The 15823-nt window shown below is 35.0% G+C and overlaps 1 protein-coding gene across 1 annotated transcript in view; it reads left to right on the forward strand.

The window, feature by feature from the left end:
• EHBP1 (EH domain binding protein 1) overlaps positions 1-12880 on the forward strand; it is a 342552-nt gene extending 329672 nt beyond the window's left edge. The window contains exons 22-25 of the mRNA XM_074287029.1: positions 3502-3601; positions 4794-4867; positions 11391-11505; positions 11816-12880. Coding sequence (XP_074143130.1) covers positions 3502-3601; positions 4794-4867; positions 11391-11505; positions 11816-11906 — 380 coding nt within the window. The 3' untranslated portion in view covers positions 11907-12880. The remainder of the gene's footprint in view (positions 1-3501; positions 3602-4793; positions 4868-11390; positions 11506-11815) is intronic.
• The last annotated feature ends 2943 nt before the right edge of the window (positions 12881-15823 follow it).

Raw genomic sequence — 15823 nt, forward strand, 5'->3', positions numbered from 1 at the left:
CCAGTGATTTAATGGTTCTCTCTTAATGATGGGTCCTATTCCCAAATGACTAAAGGGGAAAAAAACCTGATCCTGGAAGTGCAATATTAGAGCAGATTCTGGGTTTCTAGATGGGAAAATTAAACCAGAAATGTGTAAGTGGAAAGCTACCTGTAAGTTTAAAAAAGTATTACCAGAGATTAGTCTAATTAGTAATTCTTTTAAATTTTGTTACAAAAGCTACTCTAAGGCTTATCTAGTTGTGATACTGAAAACGTTAAATAATGTTATAAAATATGTGACCAATCAATTGTTCGCTTTTTTTGGAGAATGTTTAAAATCATATAGTTTGGGGTTTTTTTATTACTCATTTTAAATAGTTTTTAGGAGATCCAATATCAGAATTGGGAATATGTCAACATAAAGATGCGATTATAATTATGAATTAAAGATTATTTTGCCAAACAAGTTGTTAACTAGGTAAAATTAAACAAGATAGAATGAATTATGGCTATTTTGTAGAATAATGATAGTCTTCATTTTAAGCTACAATGTAAAGTGCTTTATCTTGAGATTAGGTATTGTGGCAGAAGCTAAAACTGCCTTTTTTTCCCTAACAGTGCCAGAATCCAACCTCCTTTTCTTTTTGCGCTAACAAGACTGCTTTACCACCACAGCCCCACTCTAAGTAATTAAATCAATCCTTTGTACTTACCGTATTCTCCTCTAGTGACGGTACTAGATCTGATTATATGCTTCATGCATATTCAAAGTACGGCACTGACAGCTCTTTAATGAGCTCTTACTTAATCAGTACGAACAATGTTCATCTTGTTCTTTTTTTCCTCTTGCATTAGAGCTAGGAACAGTTGGGGAAAAAATGAAACATCCAGCATTCATTTGAAAAATATATTGTACTTTGAAAAGTGTCTAAGCTGGGGAAGTTGCATTCTGCCCTTTAAAAGTCTGATGGACAAATTGGATTACTAGTATTGGATTAAATAACAAATGGTTAGAGGAGAAATGAGAAAAGCTCACTGTGATCACAGGCTTTAATATTTTTTGTTACTTATAAAGCTGAAGGGGTCTTTAACCAGTTATTAAAGTCAGGATTAATTTGTAATGGTTCAACTTACTGACTTTAAAAGCTTTTTTTAATTTTTAAAAGCCCTAAAACAATAGTGGAATCATGTACTCACAGAGTAAAAAAATTAATTGTTTACAATCATTAGGCTATGTATATGTTCCTATAAACTTATACCCAGTTCAGATAAAGATTTGAGGCAAATTGAATTAATTTATCTTCACATGGGGGGGGGGGGTATTGATTTGAATAGTCTGTAGCATTTTAGGGACTAATAGCAAATGTTAACATTTTTAAAATTTTTAGACATTTATTTTCATTTTGAAACTTGGAAGAATTAATAGGCATTTTCTGTTTAATTTCTGTGAGTTAGAGGAAAATTTTATTCTTATCTAGATATCAGATTATGAATTTAATTGAAAATGACAGTACCACATCAGTATTATTTTTCTCAAGGAGGCCATATCCCATTGAAGAAAATGATGCTAATTTAAGAGTGGGGTAGTTCCTTCTTTTACAACTGCTTGAAAGCATCAATTATGGGTTAAACCAAAGTTTCAACAAAGTTTTCATTTATATATGTTTTTAGTCACTGTTTCGGTTATAGGCACAAGAATTAAGTCTATAATGAGAAAATATATCACAAAATCTATAGCTATTAATATTGCACACATGTGTCATTTTGCTGATCAAAAAGGCCTTCACCAGGGTACAATTGGCCTTTTTCCAAATTGCAAGCTTTTTCTCAGCTTTTTCTTTTTACTCTTTCTTCTTTTGTTGCTGCCCAGGGATTTGTGCCTATCGCAGCCTATATCACATGACCACTGTCAAGGCATCACATGGTCCAAAGTGAATACAAAACCAGCAACCCTAAAAGACAGATTAAAAATACTGTAAAACAATAAAGACTTTGTTCAACCTCTAAATGAATCTGTCCTATGTATCTTTCATACTTTAAAATTTTAACAATATTTAATGAATTTGCCTGTTTTGTTTCTTCTCCCAGAAGCAAATAACCATTTTATATCCATCTAAAATATGTTCTGTACTTTTCACAGGTGGAATTATGATTAGATAATAGAAAATAAAAACACTTTAGATTCCATTTATGTGCTAAAATATTTTCATATTTAAAATAAAAAAGCAGAATATTATAGAATACCAAATACTAAAACATTTTCTCTTTTTATTCAGACATTTCTATTAACCCTGTAAATGCTATGCTGAAGTTAGACTTCAGAATTAAATGTAAGCATAGCAAGGTAATTATTTGTTTTGTTTTGACAATTTATTTGCTAAAAAACCTTTTCCTAGTAAAAAGTTATGCTTCAAGATATAAACTGATGCCCTAAAAGTCTTAGAAAATTCCTTCCCCAAAAAATTAAGAATTTAACTAGATGCCTTTTGACATCAATGACAGGAAAAGAGTCCTGGAAGAGTCCACCTTGATTATAAATATTAGTATTGCCTTCTTCTAAGGGGAAAATGATGTGCTGAGTGTCTCCCAGTGTGTAGGGGGTAGAGTAGGATGGTCAAATCAGGGCAGAGAAGAAATATTCCCTTTCTTTGCTCTCAGATACTTCTGTTTTGTAAAAATGTAACATGTTTAAGAACTCATTGCATCCTTAGGGAATAAATATTTTTTTAAAATTCAATTTATAACTTTGTATTTCTAAATTTGGGTTTGTCTTTTTTGATTACTTATTCAAATATTTTCTGATCTACTAATATCTTTATTTGAAAATCTCAGATCACTAATATTTTTTCTTAATTTAAACTTTATTTTCCTAATCAGGTTTACCCTGTAATTGATACAGGATAAAATATACATATTATGGATTTACTTTGGGGGAAAAAAACAATAAAAAGTAAATTACTATAGATAACTGGCTTAACATAATCTTTCAATGTCCATGAACTTCCTTCTAATAGTTCTCAAAATGATTTTTAGTTGGGGGGTTGGTTGTGTTGGGCTTTTTTCTTTCTTTCTTCTTCTTCTTCTTCTTCTTCTTCTTCTTCTTCTTCTTCTTCTTCTTCTTCTTCTTCTTCTTCTTCTTCTTCTTCTTCTTCTTTTCTTTTTTTTTTTTTTGTTATCGTCACCATATGTCAGTCAGCACCACAAGTTCCTTATTGAAACATAATAACAATTAAGCCTCTGGGGAGGATTTAAATGGTAGAACACTTTGTTTACTGTACTTAGTGTTAATATGATCTGTAGGTATGTTAAAGGGGAGTGAAAATATACAAGCTGAAATTTACCGACTTTGGACGATAGGACGATATTTATTATTATTTAAACATGAATCTTCTATTATTGCTAACAGTCTAAAATGTAGTATTGGATCAGCTAAAATTAGGTATTACATGCTTAAAAACTGATACTAAACTATTTTATGACTGATATAGACCATAAGAAATAAAACCTCTTGTGTTTGTAGGAAGGAACACAGAAGAAGAAGAAGCTATGATGCAGGAATGGTTTATGTTAGTTAATAAGAAAAATGCATTAATACGAAGAATGAACCAACTCTCTCTTCTGTAAGTACTCATTACAGAGCTTGATTTTCTATAACTTGACAAAATCATCATCACATTTTTATTTTCACTTACATTTTATTTCAACGACTTAATTTTTGTTTAATTTCCTCAGTTATGTTTTTATCAGCACATTTATCAGTATATTAATCAATATATATATAATATATATAATCAATGTATTATGTTTGTTGTGGTTACAAAACAGATTGGCTCCTAAACATAAATATTAAAATAGTATTATCCATAGGAAAAGATATAGATAAAAACTGAAAATAATATGGTCTGAATACAAAAGGTAAAAGAATAGAAAAATATGTTTTATTCAAGAAGTAGTATCTTCAAAAAAGGAATTTAATTCATAAGAGGAAAAGATGAGTTTTAAGTTAAGTTAAAATATTTTCTTAAAGTTTTTTAATATTAAAATTTTACCAGGAAATGAAATTATATATAACCTGTACTATAGATGATGTGACCATATATATTGTGGAATAAAATGATAATGATGTAAAAGTAAAGTGCTCCTAAAGAGGCAGCATTAGCACAATTATCAGGGTCAGAGGAGGAGTGAAGAAAATATAAACAGTAAGCATTCTAAGTATCTGGCATTTCATCTATTCTAGGCCCTCTTTCTTTCCTAGGTCTTTTTGCTTACTAGTAGTGTTCTTATAGGATGCCACCTAGTGTAGAGATGAGCTTGCTCACATTTCTTATTTTAGTGAAATGAGCCATTTTCATAAATGCATTCTTATACCTCAACTTGATTTTTTTAATGAAGAAACATTTCCAACCCAAAATTTTGTCATTGTGACATTAAAGTTGGTACACATAGGATTTCTGTGCATCTTAATAGATATTCTGAGGTTTAAAAAAGAGTTCATTGAAGAATTAGGAAAAAAAATTTTTAGCAACTTTAACAGTACAAAATTGTTTTTTCCTGCAACAATCTATGTACATAAAGTCTTTAGGAATCAGCTTATTTATCTGCAAATTGAAATGCACCTCTTGTGGAAGAGTGACAAAGAACTGCACCAACTGATGAAGGTTTTAGGTTTCGGTATCATTTGTTTAGAGTAGCTTAAAGTTAAAGAGAAAAGTCTGTTAGGAGTCCTAAAATCAATGTAACTTAAAGGTCCTTTTAAGTGTTTAATGATTTAGTCATTAGCATATTGATGAACTTTCTAAACTTGCCTAGGGAAAAAGAACACGACCTAGAAAGACGCTATGAGCTGCTGAACCGGGAGTTGCGGGCCATGCTTGCAATTGAAGGTAAGAAACATTTTACTGAGGGAAAAAAAAAAAACCAACCCCTTAATACAAAGGCTGAACTATCAGAGGATTCAGTTCTAAAACAAAATTCAAGCATCTATAAGGTTATTCATTATGAATATGCAGTCAGTTACCATATAATGACCCTATTGTGCTGTAATTAAGTTCAAAATCATCTTAAGTCCAACAAATTTTAAATTTTGTAAAATAGGAAATCTAAAGTAAAATTGATATTTTATTCATTGGCATCTTGTTTACACAGGTGCTAAAAGGTGCGTCATGTTAATATTTCATTTTGAGATAGTCAAAAATTCAACATATTTCATTAGTGTCAAGAAGACTGAAATAAATCAGCTCTTTACTCTTCTATAACTCTATAATTCTGTAAGTCTAAATATTATACCTAAATGAATACTCAAAGAGACTGACATAGGAGATAAGTAAAATAATCAAACACTTTTCATAACTTTTAAATGAATTACATTATAATTATATGGATGATTCATATTATAAGTAAACTTCAGCTAGCATTTAACCTTCAGCTTACCATTTTTTGGTCATTTTTTAAAAGTAAGTGTTTTATAATGCTGTACTTATTCCTCTCCGTTGGAAATGTTGTCTTATAGTTCAAAGATGTCTGCTTTAAAAGTTAATCCTTTGGACTCTGTAAAATGGACCTTTTGTCTAATCAATGCAAATTGATTTTCCTATTCTGTATTGACCTTTTAACCCTTTGACTGTCTATGGTAATTTCTTTCTTCACCTGATAAGATACCTGATTCATAATAAATCAATTCTAATTAGTTTAGAGACTTCACTAGAAACCTGAGTTTAAAAAAAAAAAAAAAAAAAAAAAGCCTTGAGAAGTGCACTTTTTGAATATCAGAACTTTGACTGCAGGATTTTCTTTGAATGAAGACAAAAATGCCTAGGGTATACCTACATTTGCATAATACTTTTATTCTTTTCAAAGCACTTTCACACCAATTAGCTCATTTGATAAATGTAATAAGAAATTAAGCCTTTATTTAAGAAATCAAATTTTATTTACTTAATTACATAATGATTTTATAATGTTAAATTCCTTAAGATTTTATAAGGATAAGATCCTTAAGATAGCAATTAAAGTGTTTCAAATCGATTTGATGATAACAAAAGTGTAAAAAGAAAATTTAAAATTGCTGATTTCAAATGGGTTTTTTTCAAGTTTATTACAGAAATGAAAGAACACAAAGATGATAAATTTTATTTGTTCTTTTTTATTAAGAATTTTTTTGGTAAGTCACATAATTGCCAATGGACTTCACATAACCTTTAGAAGAGATTAGAAAGTTAAATAGCCAAGTGAAAATTCAGTACAGTAAATAGTCAACTCATTTGGTTTTTTTTTTTGTTTGTTTTGTTTTGGTTTTTTTGAGGGGGGAAAAGTATAATTCTACTATAGTCTTTTTGCATGGATTCTAATAGCTTTTGCATGCATCTTCCTCCAAGTATAATTGTACATGGTTTCATATAGGCAGCTGAGTATATAAGATCAATAGGAACCATATGTTCTAAGGTATTCTACTATTCCTATAGAATATGAAAAAGTTATCTTAGCATTGTACTGAGCACAAAAAAAAATCTCATCCAGACTAACCAGATTTGCAGTATAAATAACCTGATACTTTTATACAACTGGAATAAAAATTAAAAACTCTCCCCTCCCCATTAATATAATAAAACAATTAACGAGCTTTCTTTCCTTTTTAAAACTTTTTACATGATATCAGTTGCTAGGGGTTTTTGTTTGTTTGTTTGTTTTTGTTTTTTTGTTGTTTTGTTTTTTTAATGTAATGTTACTGGTCCCAGATATGAGTACTTTTTTTAAAAAAGAAAAAACTTATCCATGTTTTCATCTTTAGTTGTTGACAAGAAAAGACAAGAAAAGAAAAAGTATCAAGCTGCTGATTACAAATAAAAGCAGTTTATTGAATGTTGTTCTGCCCTGCTAATGTGAGCAGTGTGTAGGCAGTACTGTCATGTAGAGGTGTTGACCATTGTAATGTTCAGTGATGTGAAGACACTGTCCAAGAAGCCAACTGTTAAAATGGATGCATATACAGCTGAATAGCCTTTTGGAGTGTTAAAGTACTTCACAGGGGAAAGGAATGAATAGGCAACATTGTTTTTGTTTTTGTTTATAAGTATGTTCCTAGCTTTCATTCCTCTCCCTCCCATTTAGCAGTGATGACAAAGCTTAGCAATAAACTGTAATCTTTACAAGTAAATTTGCTATTGAAACTGCCTATCCTAAGAAATGTATATAAGGAACATAATAAACCATGCTTGATTAAAATAAATATAAATTTATTAGTGTGAATTCTAATCATTCTACTAAAAAGTCATAAGCACTTTGGTTATTTCATTTTGAGGTATCAATTTCATATCTGGATACACCTTAAGCTAATGAAGGTGCTTTAGATACTTTACCTATTTTTTTCCATAGTATTTATGCCCTTTTGGGAAAGATAAATTCATTTCTGCATATGTTAGGATGGGCTTTTAGAAAGTAGAGCGTCCATTTCCTGCACAAGAGATGGGTCTTCTTTAGGGTTTTGTACAGCTTGATTTATTCTTGGCGTATAGTTTGAAGTGGGTGCTCTTCTAAAAGGATTTATGCACAGGTTCACTATTTTTGTAGTTATGGTTTATATGATAAGCTTTTTATATTTAAAATCAATATGTAATCCTGTGGAGGAGCTTATCCCCTAAAACCCCATTTGTAAATCTATTTTAGCTTTGTTACACAGCACAGCCACAGTATTCCATAGATTGATTAGGTTCAGCAGTAGAATCCTATCAAATGGCCTGCTCTGATGATGATGCAAACTCTTTCAGGATTGCTAGTTGACTGGAACTAAAGATAAGACTTGACTGCAATCCCTCAATGTGCTCTTTACAAAACTAGTGTTAATTTTCATCAAAGTGTGAGGCTTATTTATAGTGGCAAGGTTGAAGGTTTACTACAACTTTAGGCCTTTTATATTAAAGTATTCATGGGAAATATCCTTGCCCTTTTTTTAGAGGTAAGTGTTTGCTTCAACAAAAAAGTACAAACAATGTAAAACTTATAGGTGAATTATTGAAAGTATGTAGATTTCTGAAATTCAAGAAAAGAAACCCACTTTTTATATTTTAGTGTAAATATATTTAGCAACTTAATGCAAGCTGATAAAACAGAATTTCTCAATTTTACCATTTTGGCTCAAATGCAGCATCAATATTTAATCCTATTTTATTGAGAGATGATATATAGCTTTTTTTTTTAAATCATGCACTAGAATCTTTAATCACACTCTGTATTATGGTTTCTGAAAGTCAGAGTCAGTGTAGATAGCTATGAATGGTATTATTAGAAAATAATCTTTTCTTTAAATGTATAATAGGTAAATTTTAAATTTACATGCATATACTTTTCAAAATATTTGGAGAACTTCTACATGAAGCTGTCTCAAAGGGGCTTTTTTTCCTATTGACTTAAGTAAAATAATTTTGGTTCCAGAAATAAAATTCATTCCAATTAAAAAAAAAAAAAAAACAAGACTAACATTTAAATAAAGATATGAATTCTTACCATGTGTGAGAATGCTTAGTCACATTTTTGATATCTGCATAGTTTTAACATTCATTTCGTACACAAATCAAGTATGTTTGGAGATCACACATGATATGCAGATATGTATTTCACAATGGAAAACCCCATTAATTATATTGAAACAATTTGGATTTTAAGTTCATACTAAAAGTAAATAGCTTTACTTTTTATTCAGAATTTCAGATAAATTACAGTGTTTAGTAATTTTTAAAGGTTTCTGAATAATGAGAAATGGAATACCATAGAGATTATTAAATAATAGATGTTTAGAGATTTTTTTTAATTAAAATATTTTTTTCTTTTCTAAACTATGTATTTTAAGCTCTAAAATTTTATTTCTAAAAAGAATTTTTTTGCTCCTTATTATTAGCTGGAACATTAAAACTAACAGTGGATGACAAATCAGTGAAATTAATTTTTGTATGCCCCATTGCTTAGCAAAATGTTTTGTATATTGTAGGTATTTAATGCTTATTGAATCAAAGAAATAATTAATTATAGATATTTTATTTCATTTCCTTGTCACTAATTGATATGTTTCTTAGCAAGAGCTTTATAAATACAAATTATAATGTATATATAATTACCTTCTAGAAATTAGCTGAAAGTTTAAGTTGATATGGTTTGAAGTCTGTAAAAGAAAATACTTATTTTTCAACAGGTGCACCTGGTATAATTCCCACAGAAAGGTTTGAACCAGGGTGAGCAAATTGTAAATGAAAGTTTACAGTAGTTGTCATCACCCAGAAGTGTAAAATGGAAAAGATAAGCATTAGTCAAAACTAGTGATCTTTCTTATTTGCCTAATTTTAGTTTCTAGTACATGTTGATTCATTACAAATAAAACTTTTTTTTAATTATATTCATGTTTTACAAACCAGTTACCCAGAATTCAGCTTCTGTATAGTTGGAGTTTGATTTACAATTGCAGTAAATGTTCTTTCTAGTATCTGTGCATTTGAATCAAAAAGAGCAAGGTTGTAAATAACATTACATTCTGCAGTTTTGCTATCTTTTTTTTTTAATTAAAAAGATAAATTTCAGCAAGTTAGCCTAAGTAATATAACTAAAAAAAAAAAAAAAAAAACTTTCAGCAGTAATGTTTATTTTTCTTTTAAAAAAAAAAACACTCTTGGTTGTAGGAACATTATGATAAGGTTATTTTGTGTTTGTACAATGTGTGTTGTATTTGTAATATACATTTTATTTTTATTTATGTATATCTGAGCTTAGAGAATAAAAGGAATAGTGATAAAAGTAATTAAACATTTCTGGCTTTTGCTGCTATTCTAACCTTTATTGCATGATGATGCATCTAATTTTTAATTTGTAAATACAAGACAGAATTCCCTCTAGCACCACTTGCTTTCATAAGGCTGCTGAGCAGTTTGCTGTCTTGAATAAATTTTGCTTTGGAGGGGGGTCAGGGGGATTTGAACCAGCACATTCTTGTGTGGTTTGTGAAGATTCACATGGTAACCATTGGTGTGCATTGTTAGGTTTATCTGAATAAGCACCAGCCATGTGAGTTTTAACGTGATTGCCCAGGGCAATGGAGAAAGAGGAGAGAAAAACCCAAAAGGATTGCACACACTCTTTCCTCTGTTTTTGGAAAGTGCTTTGGCGGAGGGGACACTGCCTGAGTCAGTGATTATAGATTTTTTTTTTTTTTTTTTTTTTAAAGCTGGTGTCCTGTTTCCCTCTTGGTCCTCATTTGTTCTGCTATCTCCTTCATCATCTACTTCTTCTTTTCATTGTTTACCTTCCTAATGAGGGAGGCGGGGTAGACTGGTGGTTGATTGACAGCTACAAGCCCTTACAGTCTGTCCAGAGAGCAGTTCCCTTTGGTTTCACAAGGGCTTTAAATGTTAAATATGGTCCTGTTTTATGAAATGAAACTAACTGCTCCTCTTCTTAAAGAAAGACTAAAGACGAGAGGTTGGGAAATATCCTAGGTGTTTCTCTTAAAACTGGCACAGGCAAGTCTGCTGGGGGTGAGGGTTGGGAGGGGGAGCTGCCCACCGGATTTCCCAATCTTTTGCAAAGGATTTCAGGAGCAAATATGTAGTTTTCCCAATGCCAAAAAAAAAAAAAAAAAAAAAAAAAAAAAAAAAAAGCTTTAAATTAAGGTCGCTGAATAAAACTCTTTTTTTAAAAAATGCGGCTACTATGCGTTTGAGGACATAAAACTGCAGCAGGGCAAATTTATTTTTTTTTACTTCAAAGAAAATGCAAATTAGCTCATACACTACTTTTAAAGTTATTGTGAAGCATATGGCGCCCAGTGTGAGCTACATCCAACTGCTAAAATAGGGTGAGGAGGAAATTAGTGAAGAATAGGCTATTTAGGATGGGGTTTGATTGGGGAGGGGGGGGGCAAAATTCTGAGGCAGATCTTGAAGCTTCTGAAAGATTTTCTTGTGGTTCTCCTACCCTGCCCAGCTTTCAAAGCCCCTCACCTCCGTGTTGGTCCGTAAGTGCTGCCTCCTCTCAGGGGTGTTGTAGAAACTCCCCCCCCCCCCCAAACTTCATCTCGCCTCAGGTGCAGCCTCTGGCTTGTCTTCCTGGCCACGCCCTTTGTCCCAAGCAGTCTGGATCCCAGCCCCAGCTGAGTCCAACTAGAGACAATATTTAGAAAATCCATTCCACGGGAAATCCTAATCACCTCTTTCTAGTTCCTGGGTTCCTTAGTCTTACTAGAATGTCACATCAACTCCCAGCACCACTCAACTCTCTGAAGTAGAGCTCTAGAAGGCAGACATGAGAGAGGGAGAAAGGGAGGAAAGGGTGGGAGAGCCTTAGCGGCTGGAGGGCCAAAAAGGGAAGCTGGCTTGGGTTGCTGCTGGAGGCGTCGAGTGTGACCAGCTTCTTTTCCCCTTCCCTCAGATTGGCAAAAGACTGAAGCCCAGAAAAGGCGAGAACAACTCTTACTGGATGAGCTCGTCATCCTGGTGAACAAACGGGATGCACTGGTCAGGGACCTGGATGCTCAAGAGAAGCAGTGAGTTGGGCCTGTGGGGAGGGAATGAGCCCTTCTTTGCCATTCATTTTTTTAAATGACCCAAAGTTTGTAGGAAAGTCCAGCCTTTAATTCTCTAGAGTATAACCAAAGCAGAGTTTTCAGCAAGCCCCAGGCCCTACATTTGGTATCTGCCCATCCCTCCCATTATGCTTCTGAAACCAATCTCTGCTGTGTTTAGAGAATACGGAATGGAGGAGAGAAGGAGAGGTGTGGAAGAGGCATTTCTCAATCTCAGTACTCAGGCACCCCAAAGAACAACAATTTTATTTCCTATTTGTTTGAATTCCAGGGCGGAAGAAGAGGATGAACATTTGGAAAGAACCTTGGAGCAAAACAAAGGCAAGATGGCCAAGAAAGAAGAAAAATGTGTTCTTCAGTAACTGGGACTGGGAGACTCTGAGAACCCTTCCCGACTGTCCCCCACTGCCCTGTCAGTGGGACCCAAACTAGAAGATGGAGACTCATTCTTGATTTAAAACTTTAGCATTTTGTTTGGCCCAACTCTACTTCATCCCACTCCCCCTTTCCCCTCCTTCCTTGGAGAAAATCCCAATACTTCCAAATAGCCTTGTATCAGGATTTACTTGTAAGCTTGTCATTCTTTTGAAATTATGTGAAATAGATTTGCACAGAAACCTTGTAGGTGATGATTGGTATTGGAGATGTTTAAGAAGCTGTTCAAGGAAGAAGAATCTGCCTCTTTAATCTTTTGTCGGGAAGAAAAATTGAAAACAAATCTGTTTGTTGTTGTTGTTGTTGTTAGCATTGAGGGGGGAGGGATAAAATGGGGTTAGGAAAAATATGAATGATTTCATCTAGTCATGCCATATGTAATACTTAATATGCTACCTAAATTTTATAGTTAGATCATATGCAATGAAATTATTAAGCTATGCTATATTTAGCCATGTTTTCCCCCTCCAGTTGTTTTCCACTTTACTATAAGCATAATAGAATTCATCCCCTCTGATTTGGTCAGAGGAAGATCTTTTTAACATAGCTTGAGAAGAGAACCCTGTGATTTGATGTGTTATAAGGATGGGGCTAAATGATGCATACGTTTACAGAAAGTTTTTTTTCATCTAATGATGCACCATGTTTTCTGAATAATTATTTATTACATAAGCTTGGTTCTTTTCATTGAGTCTCAACATTGGCTCAAAAATGCTGTTCATATTTATTCTGTATCTATAGAAAGTCTGCCTTGCCACTGTGTGCAATTTCTCCAGTTAATGTTTTTCTTCTCTAGTATAGCTCTATCATTTTTTTTTTTTTTGTGAAATGGTTACCTGTTTATTTATTACAATACTGAATCATATATAAATTTTCAATAAAAGAATCTTTCTTACCTTAATGACTGATATTTTCTTGCAATTTAAACTTTAGTACTTTGGTTTGATTAGTATTATGTATAAACACAAGACTTAATTAAAAAAAAAAAAAGGACCCTTCACCTCAAATTAAATACTTCCAATCTGAATAATTATGCTCTTTTGACAACAAAATATACATTTCTAAAGTCAGTCTGTAGATTTATATTTTAAAGTCTTATCCAGAGAAAGTATGATTCATTTTGCTAGACTAAGAGTTCTGGATATTATTTACTGCCCTTTAAATTAATAATTTTCTACTTCTTCATTCTCACAGTTTTCATTGAGTTTAGGGCTGTTGAATTTAAGTATTGTTAACTTTTTTAAAACTCTAGAGGTTGGGGAGGAAGGGTAGTAGATTGAAGAAAGAAACCCTTTTTGCAAAAAATTACAGAATTGGTGATTCTCTGCTGAATGCTTTGTCACCCAACCATTCCTCTACAGAGTTGTCCCAGACAAAGAAAGCTTGTTCGACAAGTTTTTAGACTTCAAAAAATAATAATATGCCCGAGTTTATCTTTTGGCCTAGTTGTCAAGTGCCTCATAAGAAAATATAAATTATATTCAAAACCTATAGCTGTATCTCACCCATCCATCCATGGGAGACTGAAGTGTGGGGGGAGGCTACAATAGCTGAATTAGCTCCTGTCGGGCAAATAAGGAAGAGTTTCCCAAAGATTTTTGGAATTAAACAATAGGAGATATTTACATTCTGTATAGTGAGAAGAAAACTCCAGTCCAGGACTTCTTGAACTAAGCTGAGCCCCACTGCAGAGCCCAGCAAAATCGAGGAAGAATAGCTAAGGCCTACTGGATCCTGAAGGAAACCACTTTTTTCCCTATCCAGTTCAAGAGAAGAAACCTCACGATGAATTTTTTTTTTTTTTTGACCCTTTTACGAACAATTCAGTTAAAATGGTCAAAGCCCGTGTAAAAATCGCCCTGTCCTGGAGCTCTGGGACATTCGAAAACCTTACGGGACGCTTCCCCTGATAAAGAGAATGAAAGCTTGATAGCCTAGATTTCGGAACGGGATTTGGGCATCGGTGGGCGAAAGTGCGTGCCTAGACTCTTCAGAAAGAAGCCGCTTAAATTGTCCATTATCATTTTAACCCTCCCCCTCCTTCTGTGCCGGCTGAGACTTAGAGCTAAAGTACTGCCGGGGCCTGAGCAGAGTTCGTATTGGTGGAGGTTAGGGAGTAGAAGTGGGGACAACTAAAGTCGGGAAGAGAAAAGGGGCAGTTGGTGAGAGATTGGGACAAAAAAAGCTCCTTCAGCCTCTCAGATTGGGACCCTGACATTCGGACATGAGATTGGATTTAAGTGCTAATATGCAGGTTTTGAGAGAGAAAAAACTCTAGCCCAAGACAGCCGGATGCGTCGGGCCAGCGACACTACTAAGCCCTTAGCCTTTCTTGCCACCACCAGTTTTCCCCAGCTCCCAGGACCAAAAGGGAATTGGCAGGGTGGAAACCAGGAAAAGACCCCCAGTGAAAACTCCATCTCTGACCTGTCCCATGAGGTCCCTTGGGACTCGCGCCACCGGGGAAAAGGGGAGGCGGAGGGACTAAGAGAGGGAGGAGGGAAGAAAATCGAGCGCCTAATCTCACAATATCCCCACCCCCACCCGGGTAGACTCAGTACCCCGCCTAGTTCCCCATCCCACCCCCTGCAACCTACTGCGGTTAGTTATCTATGGGGGAGGGGAGATCTTTTTCTCTGGGCTTGGGCACCTAGGGTCGCGTAAGTGATGGGAAAGAGACCGTGTCGGTGACGTCTGGTAGTAGAAAATTTCTACCTCCGGAATGGGCTCAAAAGAGCAAACCCATCTTGGCTCTTCTACACCGCTGTCCCCCACCCCGGCCCCTTTTCCCAAAGATGCTGTAGTGTGGCTGCCGAACTTACCTGGGCATAGCGTCTCGCCCGAAGTGAGCCCGTCTCCGCACCCCACCACCCCCACTTTGTCACTCCACCACTAGTTCTGTGCGCCCTTTCTGTCCGCGATTTCACCTTCCCGGAGCTTCCTCAATTTCCAGGGCCCCGGCATTTGAGTCAGGGGACCCTTGGGCTCAGGGATCTCCGCCTCCTTGGGACTCGGCTCCCCCTCTGTGCTGTGCCCTCCGGGAACTATTCAACCGTCTTTCCCACACACACTTTCAACTCTTAGCCCACCTTAGTGCGTATGGGCCGCTTCAAATCCTCTGCCGTTGTATGCACTAAACTTTTCTCTCTCTCTCTCCCTCTCTCCCTCTCTCCCTCTCTCCCTCTCTCCCTCTCTCCCTCTCTCCCTCTCTCCCTCTCTCCCTCTCTCCCTCTCTCCCTCTCTCTCCCTCTCTCCCTCTCGTCCCTCTCTCCCTCTCTCCCTCTCTCCCTCTCTCTCTCTCTCTCTCTCTCTCTCTCTCTCTCTCTCTCTCTCTCTCTCTCTCTCTCTCTCTCTCTCTCTCTCTCTCTCTCTCTCTCTCTCTCTCTCTCTCTCTCTCCCCCCTCATTCGTTCCTCCCCTCCCTTCTCCCTTTCTCTCTTCTTCCTTCCTTATCGCTCATTTTCCCTTTTCTTTCCTTAATTCCTGGATTGTATAGGTTGACCATTAGAAAAGTCTCCTGCAACTTGGGATTACACAAATACTCTTATTACAAAAAAAAAAAAAAAAAAAAAAAGTCAGTGCTACTTGATACCTCCAGACTTTCATAGAGCTGATCACATCATCTGGAGCTGAGAATAGAAGGAGCCCCAAGCTCCGAGCTGTTGCAGCTGGGTCGGGGGAGGGGAAGACATTCCAATAGATTAGAGAGGGCGCAGCACCCATTTCAGCTGCTCACCACCCCTGTCCTGAACTCACATGACGAAATCTTTAGGATTAATTATTAGAAAAGCTAATCTTTGGCGAGCGGGGGGAGGGGAAATAGAGAGTTTAGATCTGGAAAGAAC

This window comes from Sminthopsis crassicaudata, chromosome 2 (assembly GCF_048593235.1).
Source record: "Sminthopsis crassicaudata isolate SCR6 chromosome 2, ASM4859323v1, whole genome shotgun sequence".
NCBI classification, from domain to species: domain Eukaryota; kingdom Metazoa; phylum Chordata; class Mammalia; order Dasyuromorphia; family Dasyuridae; genus Sminthopsis; species Sminthopsis crassicaudata.